The sequence below is a fragment of the Suillus fuscotomentosus genome (genome assembly GCF_016647785.1).
Source record: "Suillus fuscotomentosus strain FC203 chromosome Unknown F5891scaffold_35, whole genome shotgun sequence".
NCBI lineage: Eukaryota > Fungi > Basidiomycota > Agaricomycetes > Boletales > Suillaceae > Suillus > Suillus fuscotomentosus.
Window position 1 is genome coordinate 66221 of NW_024539547.1, and position 14866 is coordinate 81086.

Below are 14866 nucleotides of genomic sequence, written 5' to 3' on the forward strand. Positions count from 1 at the left end.
GCGACGACTCGGCCCATCGACAGGATCGACCATCGGCGACTGTTTCAGAGTACTGATACAATCTCACGTTCTTTATTTTGCAACGTGAGTTTGTGATGTGAATGCGGTTATATTTTTTTGCTCAAGTTCCGCACATGTTAGCTTTGTTGGTGTCTCTTGCCTCCAGTTTGCTCATCTTTCTCCAGAAATCGAGGTGCGCCGACCTGTCACCAACATCTGCATGTAACCACTGCTCATCAGTTCTTTAGAATTTAAATTCTATTGGAGCTCTGATACTCTATGGCGTTCTTGAAATTGTATCGGTCGTGCAGATGTTTGTGCTGGGATACAACGCCAAACTCGTGGCATACTATGACGCAGAAACTAGCATGAATTCGATTGTTTTCCAGGAACATGTACATGTATCGACTAGCAGTACTGTGTAGGGATATGCTTGCCGAGTGGTCTGCAGGGAGGAGAAATTTGGTGGAGGATCCGTCATAGTATTTATCAAACATATGGTGTTTCGAAGTATATCTGAAAGGTCCAGGCAAACCTATTTCCTGTTGTATCACTACCGGAACAAAGCACCCACAACTTGAACCAAGTGGCAAGGTGAAATTATCCGGAACGTCTAGCAGGCAACCTGGTCTTTGATGGCTGATGTTAAGATACAACGAGAATCAGTAAAAGTGCCTTGACAGCTGATTCTGCGCGTTGGTGCTCCACTGTCTGGACATATATAGACACTGCGAATCGTGAAGCCAGATAGCTGATAACTATATTAATAATGAGTAGTTCATGAGGTGTCAACACTTTGACCGGAGTCTGCAGCGTTATATGGCAAAAGGAGATACTAACCCAGACATACGGGGATGCATCGGGGATGAATTCATCAATATTATGGTCGTCGAAGGAACTCTTCTCTTGATTGCCATCTTGCACCAACTTGCGCCCAGATGAAGTCTTAGCCCCGCTGAGCTGAGCGCTCAGGTTTTTCGGAGGTGCATTACACTGCAACCGTAAGACTACACCAGCCGATCAATGGAACAAGTGAGGACTGTCACAAAAGATTTTGGATTCTGGAAGTTTCTTGTCGGATCTACATGAAGTAGCTAGTGAAACTGGAAAGAAGGTTTCGATGTGACAGTGATTTATCATGTGTGTGACAGCATGACAGTGTTGAAAGTGCGCACGATGACTAATTGTAGGCCGATATCTCTCGGGCATGGCTCTGATTCAATATTCAAGCACGGTGTGGGATGCTGTACCAAGCTTAAGCTGTCAATTACCACACAGGAATGTAGAGCACTGGAAGACCTATACGCGCAAAGAGCCCAGGTACTACTAAGCCTTACTACCGTACTAAGGCTACCGTGACGCTAGCCTGCTGCCCGTGCAGGCCTTAGCGGCTAGGATACTAGGGTGACTAAGTCTTCGAAGCTTCATGGTGTAATCATGACGCCATATCATACAGTTCACGACCATAAATATCAGGAAGTTGGGTCTGACCCAACTCACCAACTTAGAGCCCAGCCATCATGTCCACATCCGAGAAGACGCACATTTTCATAACAGGTGTTACTGGTGAGTCCTCCTCGAACATAACTTGACTTGACGCTGACTGTCAATTGCAGGTTACATTGGCGGATCTGTTTTGTCCGCATTGTTGTCCCACCCTAAGGCGAAATCATTTCAGATCACTGTTCTCACTCGCTCCCCCGACAAAGTCGTGCCGCTCAACAGCCTTGGAGTCGTAGCTGTCGTCGGCTCGAACCAAGATCTTGACAAGCTGACAGAACATGCCAGGAACTCTGATGTAGTCTTTGCTTGCGTCCGTTTCGAGTCTAAACTGCCGAGTTGAACATATAGCTAATTACCCCTATGTAGGCTGACTCTGATGACCTCCAGGCAGCCAAAGCAATATTGTTAGGATTGAAAAGGAGACACGACGAAACTGGCAAGGTCCCTATTCTCATCCACACCGTGTGTATTTTCCTTGTTCCTTTCACCTGCAATGCGTGTTAAACTTCGTCAGTCTGGAACCGGTGTTCTTGCAGACAATGCCGCAGGAAATTATGCCACTGATAAAGTCTATTCCGATCTTGACATCCCATTGATCGAGACACTACCCAAGACGCAACCTCATCGTGAAGTCGACATCGAAGTCGTCGCTGCTGATGAAAAAGGTAACATTGATCCTTACTCTACTTGTTTATGTTCTATAAATGAATATACGATACAGGTTACGTGCGGACATATATCGTTTTGCCTTCAACGATTTACGGAATCGCGAATACATCATTAGTCAAACTCGGCATTCAGAATCCGTACTCTATACAAATCCCTAGTCTCATCAAAGCCGGCATTGACAGAAAACAGGGCGGAGTCGTCGGAAAAGGGTTGAATCTGTGGCCTAATGTCCACATCAACGACATAGCGAGTTTGTACATCACCATTTTCGATGCTGCCATCAGAGGGCCAGGTGAAGCAGGCCATGGCCGCGAGGGTTTTTACTTTGGTGAAAATGGAGAACATCGTGTGGGCAGGATCTCTGAAGTCATCGCGGAGTTGTTGTTTGAGGCAAAGATAGGCAAAAGTCCTGAGCCTACGGTCTTCACAGAGGATGAGTTGCAAAAGTATTTCGGGGTAGGTCTTTGGTCATCCTTGTCTATGGATTACTCATGAACCAACAATTCACAGGGCCCAGGTCTTGGATCGAACTCTCGTGCTCGGGCAGACCGATCCAAATTGATCGGGTGGAAGCCAGTACACAGTGTCGATAGCCTTTGGGCGAGTCTCAAACCAGAGATCGAGGCGATCGCGGAGATCCAAAACAAGTAAGTTGCGAATCACAGAAATTCAGGCCTCAGGATTTGTATGGATGCAATTCCTACCACCAAATGATAATTATTCGTGTCGTGTCCCCTGTACTTTTATGGTGGATTTTGGTTACGGTTCGATTTGCTGCTATGCCAAGGATTTTCAGTGTCCGATCGTTGTTTGTTTCGAGTATTGCAGTGTGCACTTTATTTTATTTTATTGAATCGATGTATACGGTACCCTAGTTTTATTCCACCGCTGGTTTGACTGCATATCGGTTTGACTGCATATCGAAGCCTGCGTTCGCATCGGATCCCAGCAAGGACGACCTGATGTTCGCAGGTAGAACAGTCGAGAGCATCTGATACTCAAATGAATTGGACTCAGCTTCCTGAAAAAGCGCCGCTCACAATGGGGACTCAAGTCTACCTGTGGTCAAGAGCATCGAACCTGCAATCGAACGTGTTCATCAACGATTCCCCAAGCAAAGTTCTCACGACATGAAGCTTTGAAGTACTGTCCCCACTGCGATTTTGTCACGAGTCCGATAGGTCGGCTTGGGCTTGACCTAGAGGTGGGCCCGGAGCCAGACATGTGGTGCGCACTTCGTGATTACGACAGTTGACCTGTTGAAGGAACCTATCATTGTTTTAAATTTCTCTGAAATAAAGGCTATAGGATGCGCAATCTTCTACGCCAATTTGCACTCCTTCTCCACATCTGTAAGAAGTTGGGCCCATTTCCCTCCATTCCAAGAACTGATCCTGACCCACTCATCCTCCTTCAAAACTCGTTTGAACCACAGCAAACGACAAGCCACGATGATGTCTGCATACGAAAAAGTGTTGCCCATGAACCACTTCCCGTCTGTCTTCTGGTACCATTCATACGCAGTATTGTACCCCTTCTCTAGTGAGGCCCAGTCTTCACCGTAAGTCGCATCCCAAGGTAGCGGGACATCTATCGAACGGACTCCGATGAAGAATTTCGCACTGGCGGGACTCAATATTTCCGCGGAGCGTGCGAAGATAGACTTTATAGCAGGTATAATGAGTCTGGAATGGGCGGAGTCGAACTCGCGTATGAAGGATTCTGAGTTGTTGGGGAAAATGGCCTTCTCGGGATATGTCTTTTCGAGGTAGGAGGCAATCTCGAGGGAGTCAGTTATGAGGGCACCGGTGTTAGGGTCGCTGAGGACGGGGACGGGGTAAACATCCGTGCCGTCTGAACGTTTGTTTGGCTTTGCACCGATGGCCTTCATAGCGATCGAGATGTCTGAGTATTCGACCCAGACAGTCACAAATGGAAGACCCTTGTAGCTCAAAATGAACCTGAGGCATAGTAGACTTTGATCAGATATCAAAGTGACACACAGAACATGAATTACTGACCTCGACTTTGCGGGGTTGGGTGACCAGTTGTTGCCTGGTAGGTTGGAGAGGGTATCATACAGGACGAGTGTCTGCGTCATGGAGTACTAAGATGTGAGGTTTGAAGTGCTGTGGCCAATCTTGAAACTCTTTTTTAAAGGCTGAGCAGCTTCATTGGTAAGCATCTGAGCTTGGTTAGCATCCTTGAACACCGGAACTATACCTCTTTGTATAGAGTCTGTGCGGCGTGGATTATGGGCTACGTACTTACCGCCGCAGTTGGAAAGTTAGCAGCCAGTGATGACATCGGATGCTGTGGGGTGGGACTTCCTCTAACGCGTTATGGTGGGGTATGAATCAGAAATGTAACCAAGGCGCGTTACGGTTACCTCCGCACATAGAGGTGCAGTATAGTGAGTAGTGATCCCTGATGCGTACTAAGACTCGGCCTAGGACGTTGAGTCATAAATTGATAATCCTTTGTGGCTGTACCGTGTGCGCTGGGATCTATAAAAACTGGAAAAAGCTAGCCAATCTCCTGAAGCCGCGCAAATCACTCACGTTGCGAGATTGATAGTAATGGGGATAGCGGCCAAGAGCGCATGGTGGACGCTCATCATTAATATCGGCGCCTGGTCTGTGTGCTTGAGTATCACATCTCTGACATCGATCGAGGATGGTGACTGTTTGAGGTATGCCAAGTCTCCCGTCCTCCCAATTCTACCACTGCATCGCGAGGTATGCCACCAGGTGACCACAGGCCATATCCGTGCTCAACAGAACGCCCCAATAACGGGGGCCGGTCTTTCCATCCAACCCAAATACTTCAGCTGGTGTGAAATTTGGACCAGGGAAAAGCCCATCCCAAAATCGCGAATAGCAAGTTGCCCGAACTTTTTGGCAACAATGTAACTTCCTGGTGAATTATGCCGGCCTAGCCAGCGCCTCCCGCGGTAAAGATGGACAGTTGCCATCGCTGAGAATCTGAGATCGCTTCATTCTCACCGAGGAATCCAGCGACACCCGACGTGTCGAGATTGAGATTGAAGCTCGACTGGCTGATGGACACATTCAGGTTAGGCATCCATTAGTAGTAACTCAACGATAGGCTCATTTCCTCAACTTTACTACTTCGGACAACTCCTCATCGTGTAAGTGGAATGTACAGCAAATCTACAACTACAATAAATTATAATACCATACCCACGCAGTGCACAAATGTTCGGCAACTACTAGCACTATGAGGTGTCTGTCAGGTACAATCATAGTCAGGCGGGGGCCCCCCCGCCTATATCAACCAAGCTCTCGGATCATTCATCCCGCTCTAAATCAATCACTGGCAGTTAGACACTGTTAGACAGTGGTACATATCTAGTAGGGACCGGCCTTAGGGGGCCTCCGTGTTCATCTGGGTTACAAGGTATGCGACGTGAGTCGTTCTAGTTTTCCAATGATGGTGCCACACAGAGAAGCAATGTCTTTAGGACCCAACTGCTTGTTTAGCCCGAGAACTTTTTATGGCTTTTCGTTAAGCACGGAAAAAGACGCGTTCCATTGGACCCGATGGTGCTCAGGCGCTTGACGACGGCGAAGCCGCTGGGAGCGTTGTATCATCCAGACCACCTCTTAGCCTCGTATCAGTGGATAGTCTCGTCTCCACCGAAGAATCGTGCGACGCCAGATACATACAAGTTTAACTGAGTCCCTAAATTGGTTGAAACTGGGTGTTGAGACACAGTTGGTACGTACTTGCACTGTCGCTCGCTCACTGAACCTTCTTGCTTATATCTAGCTTCGCGTGCCTGCGTACTGGGCGCATTCGTATTCCAACCTATGCTCTGCCCTTCGGATCCTGACGTGCCCAGCCTGCATCTTGTTTGACAGTTACTCTTTCGAATTCTTCGACGTTTACAGTATGATGAGTGTCAAATGCGATCATAAATAAGGAGACCTTCTACGCAACAAGTCCAGCCATGCATACCGGTTATTCATACATCCTTTGGCTCCCACTGAATCGGGGAGTTGCGTATGGAGCACAAATACCGAGCGTGCTCGTAGTAAGCCTTAATCGCACGATCCGCATCATCTAGGAAGGTCTCCAGCAATGTGGATTGCTCTTCGCATAAACCCTCCTTCTCCTCTGCTGTTACATGGAAAATCTTATCTGGACAGGCAGATTTCAACTGCGCTGCAACCTTTTTTCTCCAGAGATTCCAAACCCTCGTCTTGTTCGGCACGAACAACGATAACATACGCTCCGCATCGAAGTCTTCGTTTGTCTCGTTTCCATCACTGAGAATAGAGCAGGCGAAAACAGCTTGGCTCCTCCTATTATGGAGGCAATACTTCTGGACCGCGTGATCTTTAACCTGCAGCGCCTTGCAAAGCAGGTCTCCTTGTATCTTTTCGCTCTCAAGTGAAGAGAGGAACGAGTTGTAGACCCAAGACGCCGCACACGAGGCAAGAAACATCATTTGACCGAAGAGTGTCGCTTGGGGGATCAAGAGGAGCTGTAGCAAGAATTGTGCTAGTAAAAGGAGTGAACACAGTCCAACGCTCCGGTACTCTGGTTTGCCATGCATGCCCAGTAAGAAATGGCCCTTCGTTATCACATTCACATCTTTCTCCGACCCTATCAGAACGACGACATCGCGCGGGGTCAGAAGCAATCCATCACCTGGGGGGACCCCCGGGGTCACAGTTTTGGGTCCCCGGAGATGGAGCCTCGCAGTACCGATCACGAAGCAGGTTATGCCACTTGAAATGATTCCGAGAAGGATGAGGCTGAAGGCATACCAGTCGTCAAAGATAGCACATGAGAAGCATGTCATGATGCTGATGGTTATGGGTATCGTGGCTAGTAGTGCGTGATGGATGCTCATCATCCCCACTTCATCCATATCCATGACGTCTCCGACGCGGATGACGGTCACTGATGCAGGTAATGTCTCCGTGCTGGCTTTTCCCTGAACCGCCATGCCTTCCAACTCCTTGCTCATCTGTATTGTGAGGTATGCAAGGTGCCCCGTCGCCATATCTGTACCAGACAGCGAAGCGACGTATCGCGGCCCAGCCTTGCCATCCAGGCCAAACGTTTCAGCTGGTTCGGAATTTGGACCTGGGAATAGTCCATCCCAGAATCGGGAGTTGGCTAACTGGCCGTATCTTTTAGCGACCGTATAGCTCCCTGGAGAGTTGTACCACCCCAGCCATCTTCGGCCGCGGTACAAATGTACGGTACCCATAGCTGATAGCGTTTCATCGCCGCCGAAAAAGCCGGCAACACCCGCTGAATCTAGCGAGAATGGTGAGCCATGAAATGGAATCTGTAGGTGCATTGTTGTGGATGTTGTAGATGACGGTAAATCCACAGCATGTTGGGTGGGTCTTCAAATATCAGCGCTCAGCCTGCACTCCGTTTATTGCGTGAACTTACTAAGAGCTGTATAAAGGTCCTGTGAGAACTCGAATCGTCCTCAAGGCAGCCTTACGAAACAAGTATATTGATCATCTGACCTCAGGGCCCTGAAAGGCACTGCATAACCGAGCGCTGAAACACCGCATTTCTGATGAACTACTAGTTCTGTGAACTTCTGTCATACTAATTACCAAGGAGACTCGCCTCATTTGCGAAAGTTATTGTGCAACTACAAAGACCATCCATCAGAAAGTAATCCGATTAGACGCAAGTTTCTCAGGAGAAGAAAATCATTGCGCCCACAGGATACCATTAGACGCCAACTTTTTGGAACACGCTGATGGGCCTTTCAAACCTGTAGTTGTCACAATCCATCGAATTTTTGTACAGAATCGAAGGAACTCAAACAAGTGTGGCGATTTAACGACATGGATGATAATAATTCCAAAGCTCGCCTATCAAATTCCACCCCCTAATAGGCTGATAATAGCCACAGGAGGAGGTCCACCCTCCCGGAGCTTTGTTTGCCCACAATAGGCAAAGACGTATTTTGAGGGATGCCAGGTCACTGTAGGTGACGGTGCCAATGCAGGAACACGATGCAATGGAGCACCCGTCTCTGTTGCATACTATTGTGCCCAGATCATGTTAAAAGTATATGAATAGCTAGAAATCGAGTCCTTACTATGTGGGTCCTGTAACTGCAATAGCGAGGTACTCTCCATCGTACGAGAAGCTCAATGCGTTGATCGCATTTCTGAAGGAAATTAAGTGAGTGGAGAAAGTAATATGTTTTGATCCACTCACTCGCAAGTGGAGATTGTCCGAGCACATATCCATTCACTCAAATCGAACATGTTGACAATTGAGTCATAGCCACCAGATGCAAGATATCTGAACACAACTTTAATGCATGTCGATTAGAGCATGTAACAGCTAATACGCACCTCCCTTGGGGATCGAGTGCTACTGCAACACAACCTCCGACATGAGCGGCAGGGCTTTCCCTGAGGGTTAGCTTTGGGTGTCCATGACCCGAACGCTATGCTCAGAATAGTGCGTCAGAATTATACCATCGCCGACATGATTGAACATGGCGGCGGATGCGACAATGCTCTGTCGAAAGATGTCGATAACTTGTTACATGATGGAGACAATGTGGAACAAACCCCGTCCTTATCTGAGAGATGCTACTGTGCCTTTGTTGCATCACCATCTTTCCTGTGTGTTAAGAAAAATAGCTGGAGCCCGGCCGAAGTAAATATCAAAGTCCGGCCGTCTGGAGAATAATTTGTCTGCACGGGTGATATTTTTAGAACCATTTGCTGCGTGTACCGACTTTCTTGAGTTCTGTAAGAGTTATTCACAATGCGCGCAAGGCATATAAAACTTGCGTCGTGCATCCCAAATACAATCCTTCTGTCCTTCTGACTAGACGTGCAAAATAACTCTGGATGAGTGGGATTCCATGATATATAGTCAACGTCATCGGAGTCACCACCAGAGAAGTGGGTTGCAGCTCTTGATTCCATCTATGATTGGGGTACGGAGTGTGGCTCCTGATGAGATACAATATATGGTACGTACGTTAGTTTCTAGAGTCTAGATCTGAGTAATTTTGCCGATACCAATGCCAGCTAAACGCTTCCCATCGCAACTCCATGCTACATGAGTTATAGCTTGAGGCGAGGGTATACGTAGATCACGCGGTTTATGCGCAGGAAAGCTTTGTGCCTGATTCAATGGAGCGCATTAACAATGCGAGGTTCTTTGAGATATGCAAGTCCTCTACACCCACATGTAGACCGCGAGCAGCGAATGTTGTATGAAGAGGGGGGAGATGGTGGCCGTTGAAGGGGCGCTGCTTCTTCTTTCTCCTTACTTGACAATATTGATGATGCGACTGGGCGTATGGTGTTTTGACTGGGAGCCGGACTTGCAGACGTTGTTTGCCACTACGGTTAGGACCAACAAAGGATGTTCGAAAGGTTGATTGATCTGATCGGGGACGCTGACTCGAAGAGCTCGTGCCTGTCACACTGTGCTGGCCAACTTCCATAGGCCGATATCTCTCAACACAGGCATGGCTGAATACAAAGTTGATTAGCCATGCCCGCGTGGTTGTGAGTCAATGTCTGGTTCAAGCCCCACTGGTAGGGTGTGGGATGCTGTACCAAGCTGGCAATTACCGCGCAGGTGGAGCACTGGACGAGCTATACGTGAAAAGAGCCCAGGTACTAGTAGGAAGCCTTGCCTCAGCGTGCAGGCCTTAGCGGCTAGGATTCTGGGGTGACCAAGTCTTCCCTAGTAGCTGGTATTCAGTTTTCAGGGTTCAAGAACGTCGTTGGCACGCTGTGGGAGGTCGATGATGCTGTTGAGAAACACGTCGAAGCTTTTTATAATCATATGTTTGGAGATTTGACTCGAGAAAGGTTGTGTCATGGACTGTACGAGGGCAGCCTGGGCACCCAACCGTGCTACGCACGCGGTGAAGACGAAAGTACCGCTCAAGCGGAGGATGGTGTTTGTTCATCTTGGTGTGTAGTTCTACGTCGTATTGCTGTCGTCTCGTATATATCTCAGACTTGAATTTGGTTGTGCATCGAGGTCACGCAATGGACCCACAGCTCTGCAAGACGCAAAGGGACCTGGAGGTAAAATCAACTTTGTTTCCCTGGGTGAATCGGACATTGACCTAACATGAGATACGAATAGGGTGTTCCATTGCTGAGCGAGGATTCGTTTAATACATAACCTGTATTTGGTTGCCCTTGAGATCGATCAACGTTAACTTGGATTGTTGGAAGGCTGTGTTATATACGTAAAAACCCAAACCGCCTTTGACACTCGTACAGCTGACAGTTTTGCAAAAATTTGATTGCTATCTTGCACCAACTTGCGCCCAGATCTTGAATCTTAGTCCCGCTGAGCTGAGCACTCAGGTTTTTTGGAGGTGCACTGCACTGCAACCGTAACACTACACCAGCCGATCAATGGAACAAGGTGGGGATTGTCGGAAAAGCTTTTGGACTCTGGGAGCTTCTTGTCGGACCTACATGAAGTAGTTGGTTGAACTTCGAACTGGAAAGTAAGGTTTTGATGTGACAGTGATTTATCATGTATGTGACAGCATGACGGTGTTGAAAGTGCTGGCTAACTTCCATAGGCCGATATAGGCTCTCACAACAACGCAGGCATGGCTAAATAAATGTCTGGTTCAAGCACTCACTGGCATGGTGTGGGATGCTGCACCAAGCTGTCAATTACCACGCAGAAATGTGGAGCACTGCGCGAGCTATACACGCAAAGAGCCCAGGTACTAGTAGTAAGCCTACCATGACACTAGCCTGCTGCCTCAGCGTGCAGGCCTTGGCGGCTAGGATCCTGGGGTGACTAAGTCTTCATGGTGTAATCATGACGCCATATCATACGGTTCACGACCTATAAATATCAGGAAAGTGGGTCTGATCCAACTCACCAACCTAGGGCTCAACCGTCATGTCCACATCCGAGAAGACGCATATTTTCATAACAGGTGTTACTGGTGAGTCCTCCTCGACCATAACTTGAATCGACGCTGATCGTCAACTGGAGGTTACATTGGCGGATCTGTTTTGTCCGCATTGTTGTCCCACCCTAGGGCGAAATCATTTCAGATCACTGTTCTCACTCGCTCCCCCGAAAAGGTCGTGCCGCTCAACAGCCTTGGAGTCGTAGCTGTCGTCGGCTCGAACCAAGATCTTGAAAAGCTGACAGAATATGCCAGGAACTCTGATGTAGTCTTTGCTTGCGTCCGTTTCGAGTCTAGACTGCTGAGTTGAACATATAGCTAATTACCCCTAGTATGTAGGCTGACTCCGATGACCTTCAGGCAGCCAAAGCAATCCTGTTAGGATTGAAAAAGAGATATGACGAAACTAGCAAGGTCCCTATTCTCATCCATACCGTGTGTATTTTCCTTGCCCTTCACCTGCAATGCGTGTTAAGCTTCATCAGTCTGGAACCGGTGTTCTCACAGACAATGCCGCAGGAGATTATGCCACTGATAAAGTCTATTCCGATCTTGACATCCCATTGATCGAGACACTACCCAAGACGCAACCTCATCGTGAAGTCGACATCGAAGTCGTCGCTGCTGATGACAAAGGTAATATCGATTCTCACCTTACTTGCTTATGTTTTACAAACGAATGTTCGATACAGGTTACGTGCGGACATATATCGTTTTGCCTTCGACAATTTATGGAATTGCGAATACGTCATTGGTTAAACTCGGCATTCAGAATCCATACTCTAAACAAATCCCTAATCTCATCAAAGCCAGCATTGACAGAAAACAGGGTGGAGTCGTCGGAAAAGGGTTGAATCTGTGGCCTAATGTCCACATCAGTGACATAGCGAGTTTGTACATCTCCATTTTCGATGCCGCCATCAGAGGGCCAGGTGAAGCAGGCCATGGCCGCGAGGGTTTCTATTTTGGCGAAAATGGAGAGCATCGTGTGGGCAGGATCTCTGAAGTCATCGCGGAGTTGTTGTTTGAGGTAAAGCTGGGCAAAAGTCCTGAGCCTACGGTCTTCACAAAGGATGAGTTGCAGAAGTATTTCAGGGTAGGTCTTCGGTCTTCCTTGTCTATGGATTGTTGATGAACCGACAATTCATAGGGCGCACGGAGTCTTGGATCGAACTCCCGTGCTCGGGCAGATCGATCCAAATTGATTGGGTGGAAGCCAGTACACAGTGTCGATAGCCTTTGGGCGAGTCTCAAACCAGAGATCGAGGCAATCGCAGAGTCACAGAAATTCAGGCCTTAGGATCTGTATGGACGCAGTTCTTACCACCAAGTGATATCGATAATTATTCGTGTCGCGTCCTTGTACTTTATATATAAAGCTTTGTATGAATACGTGTTCAGGAATCACCAGATGACACTGCGAATTATTCAACTTGGAACGCGGAAAGTGTTCGGGCAACCACTCAACGTACATTCAAATGAATGCCAAACAAGTCATATTCGCTTTGCGAGAGCGCAGGTCGGCCATAATATGCAATGCTGATCCGTCATTATAAGTACCCACTCACCGATATTATTATTTACCGGAGCCAACACGCAAAATCATTCAACAGATCTCCAACTCTAAATGCTCGTCCATGATAAATGAATGATGATTTAGATATATAATACAACTGCAACTACAAGTAAGGCTGCACCAATCATGCAATATGAGAGCGAATTACGCGCTGGTTATATCCTATCAATCATGCTTAAGCGGTAGCATTGTTGAAGATGAGCAAGTTCACTGTCTTCGGGGGCAGATCAGTGAGCATGTTCGATGATGCGAGCTTGCGAAGAGCTGTCTTGAGCTCCAAAGGGGAGATCAAGACTGGACCACCAGGGATGGGCGCGTTGATAAACAACTGCGGTGATGGCATGAACCCGGTCATCCAGCGCGGGAGAGCGGCATGGCATAGAGAGTAGAATGAGGAATAAGGGTGCTCGAGGTTGAGCGCAGGAGGTAACATCGAGCTCAATGAAGGGTCGAAGGTGGCAGATGGGTAAATCGACAAAAGGTATGCAAGCAGGCCAGCAGTATGGGGAGAAGCCATCGAGGTACCAGAGAGGGTAGCAATAGCATCTCTGCTACCAATGTACGTGGATAGGATGTTAAGACCTGTGCAAAGTGTTCATAAGGAGCCAATGACTCAATAGATAGACACATACCAGGAGCGAAGATATCTACACACTCGCCGTGGTTGGAGAAGTATGCGCGCTCATCGCCAAGCGTAGAGGCACCGACTGTGACCGCATTCTCAGCTGCTGCGGGTGAGTACTTGCAAGCGTCCTTGTTGTCGTTACCTGATACTATGGTCAGATATGATCTTAACAACTAACTCGCGGAATATACCGGCAGCAACGGCGAAATGAAGGCCAGCGTCAACAGCGCGGTTGACAGCAAGGTCAAGAGAGGGAGACTTTCCGCCACCAAGACTCATGTTTGCGACCGAACCTTTGTGCTTGGTCTTACCAGTGGCGGCAAACTCAGCGCGAGCAGCTGCGAACTTCTTTGCAGCTGACTGAGCTGCCCATGCAACTCCCGCGACAACATCGCTCATAGTGCCACTGCCGTTGGAACCCAGCACCTTGACAGCAATGACGTTTGCCTTCTTAGCGACACCATACTTGCGGGAAGCAATGGTTCCAGCGCAATGCGTACCATGGCCATTGCCGTCTTCATCGACATCATTGGTCGGAATGGTCTTGCCCCAGGAAGCACGACCCTCGAATTCAGAATGAGCGACATTGATACCGGTATCAACAACATAGACGTCGACACCGTCACCACCTTCCGAGTCATAGAGATACTTCGTGAAAGTGCTGAAGCCGAGTTTGTTACGGTGGCTGATACGGGCCAGACCCTTACATGTGGAGTCAATTTCACTGAAAGTTATGGCATTCAGCAGAAGAACTTACCCAAGGCGAGCCCTTCTGGGTATTGATATCCATGGTATGGACGATTTGGTCCTTCTCTACGAAGGAGACCTCAGGCATCCGCCGTACCTGTTCGATGACGTTCTCAGTGAACTCTCCACCGTAACCCTTGATGTGTCCGTCGTAAAAGTGACGGACGCCCTCCGCAAGCCCGTCGCCGAGGAGCGAGTCAGAGGCATGAGCCATCTGGAGGAAGTTGTAGTGGTTCTGTACGACAGCCTGAGGAAGGTCATCACGAAGAACGACGATATACGAGTTGTTAACGGTTCCATATGGATGGTCAGAGGCAATTAACGGCGCAACCTTGAGTTGCGGCCGACTGGGAATGTTGTAAGGATTGGTAGAAAGTGGGGTTGCGAGCACCGCTGGGGCCAACGCCGCCGCTAGTAATGACCAAGTTGCCAGACGATAAGACATGACGGGCGGAATGAGAACAGTTGTGAGGATGACGACCACCTACTTAAACAGTTGCGTGGCTCTATTTGGCAATGTTTGCATTGTGGCATAGCAGTGAGTCAGTTCTAGCTCATTTTGGACAGGCCAGGCTCGACGAGTTCCGTGCGCCTTGCGGCCGCAACCAGTTAACCTCTCACTCTTATCTGCTTCGAATTTCAAAGCTTCCGTGAAAGGCCAACTGCGTGCTCGGATGCCTATATGTATTTATCAACGTTTCGTTAACGACGCCTTATTGAAGTGGGCCTCCTTTGCTATCAATTCGGTCCAGTTTAGACTGACACCGTTGGAGTCGGTTGGACCGGTCATTTTTTGAATTTTGGCGTGAGATACTTT

The 14866-nt window shown here is 48.3% G+C and overlaps 6 protein-coding genes across 6 annotated transcripts; 2 read left to right on the forward strand and 4 right to left on the reverse strand.

Moving 5' to 3' along the window:
- Positions 1-1520: 1520 nt before the first annotated feature.
- F5891DRAFT_1190131 (uncharacterized protein) lies at positions 1521-2823 on the forward strand (the record flags this gene model as incomplete). Its single annotated transcript, XM_041367248.1, has 6 exons — positions 1521-1566; positions 1617-1813; positions 1870-1965; positions 2018-2168; positions 2225-2628; positions 2683-2823. 6 exons carry the CDS (start codon positions 1521-1523, stop codon positions 2821-2823), a joined length of 1035 nt encoding a protein of 344 aa, XP_041224521.1.
- Positions 2824-3422: 599 nt separating this feature from the next.
- F5891DRAFT_1040706 (uncharacterized protein) lies at positions 3423-4515 on the reverse strand. The gene is given in 3 exon segments (XM_041362032.1): positions 3423-4133; positions 4194-4404; positions 4418-4515. 2 exon segments carry the CDS (start codon positions 4271-4273, stop codon positions 3494-3496), a joined length of 720 nt encoding a protein of 239 aa, XP_041224522.1. The 5' UTR covers positions 4274-4404; positions 4418-4515; the 3' UTR covers positions 3423-3493.
- A 1645-nt stretch (positions 4516-6160) lies between these two features.
- On the reverse strand, positions 6161-7619 carry F5891DRAFT_1147619 (uncharacterized protein; the record flags this gene model as incomplete). Its single annotated transcript, XM_041365048.1, has 2 exons — positions 7596-7619; positions 6161-7573 (listed from the first exon to the last, which is right to left on the reverse strand). The coding sequence occupies exon 2, from the start codon at positions 7508-7510 to the stop codon at positions 6161-6163; it is 1350 nt and encodes a 449-aa protein (XP_041224523.1). The 5' UTR covers positions 7511-7573; positions 7596-7619.
- A 429-nt stretch (positions 7620-8048) lies between these two features.
- On the reverse strand, positions 8049-9675 carry F5891DRAFT_1164793 (WD40-repeat-containing domain protein; the record flags this gene model as incomplete). Its single annotated transcript, XM_041365369.1, has 11 exons — positions 8049-8219; positions 8293-8347; positions 8398-8484; positions 8538-8608; positions 8632-8704; positions 8785-8932; positions 8981-9109; positions 9138-9185; positions 9219-9316; positions 9397-9471; positions 9629-9675. 11 exons carry the CDS (start codon positions 9673-9675, stop codon positions 8049-8051), a joined length of 1002 nt encoding a protein of 333 aa, XP_041224524.1.
- Positions 9676-11088: 1413 nt separating this feature from the next.
- Positions 11089-12529, forward strand: F5891DRAFT_1279137 (uncharacterized protein; the record flags this gene model as incomplete). Its single annotated transcript, XM_041370344.1, has 6 exons — positions 11089-11134; positions 11185-11381; positions 11441-11536; positions 11587-11737; positions 11794-12197; positions 12252-12529. 6 exons carry the CDS (start codon positions 11089-11091, stop codon positions 12399-12401), a joined length of 1044 nt encoding a protein of 347 aa, XP_041224525.1. The 3' UTR covers positions 12402-12529.
- A 91-nt stretch (positions 12530-12620) lies between these two features.
- Positions 12621-14506, reverse strand: F5891DRAFT_1040728 (peptidase S8/S53 domain-containing protein). The gene is made up of 4 exons (XM_041362033.1): positions 14060-14506; positions 13494-14004; positions 13310-13444; positions 12621-13259 (listed from the first exon to the last, which is right to left on the reverse strand). The coding sequence occupies exons 1-4, from the start codon at positions 14492-14494 to the stop codon at positions 12853-12855; spliced, it is 1488 nt and encodes a 495-aa protein (XP_041224526.1). The 5' UTR covers positions 14495-14506; the 3' UTR covers positions 12621-12852.
- Between the last annotated feature and the right edge of the window lie 360 nt (positions 14507-14866).

Coding starts and splice junctions, on each gene's coding strand:
- F5891DRAFT_1040706 (XM_041362032.1), bottom strand. CDS start 4,273: ATGACGCAGACACTCGTCCTGTATGATACCCTCTCCAACCTACCAGGC. Junction 4,134..4,193: donor CCCAACCCCGCAAAGTCGAG/GTCAGTAATTCA, acceptor ACTATGCCTCAG/GTTCATTTTGAGCTACAAGG.
- F5891DRAFT_1040728 (XM_041362033.1), bottom strand. CDS start 14,494: ATGTCTTATCGTCTGGCAACTTGGTCATTACTAGCGGCGGCGTTGGCC. Junction 14,005..14,059: donor CCCAGAAGGGCTCGCCTTGG/GTAAGTTCTTCT, acceptor TCCACATGTAAG/GGTCTGGCCCGTATCAGCCA. Junction 13,260..13,309: donor TGTAGATATCTTCGCTCCTG/GTATGTGTCTAT, acceptor CACTTTGCACAG/GTCTTAACATCCTATCCACG.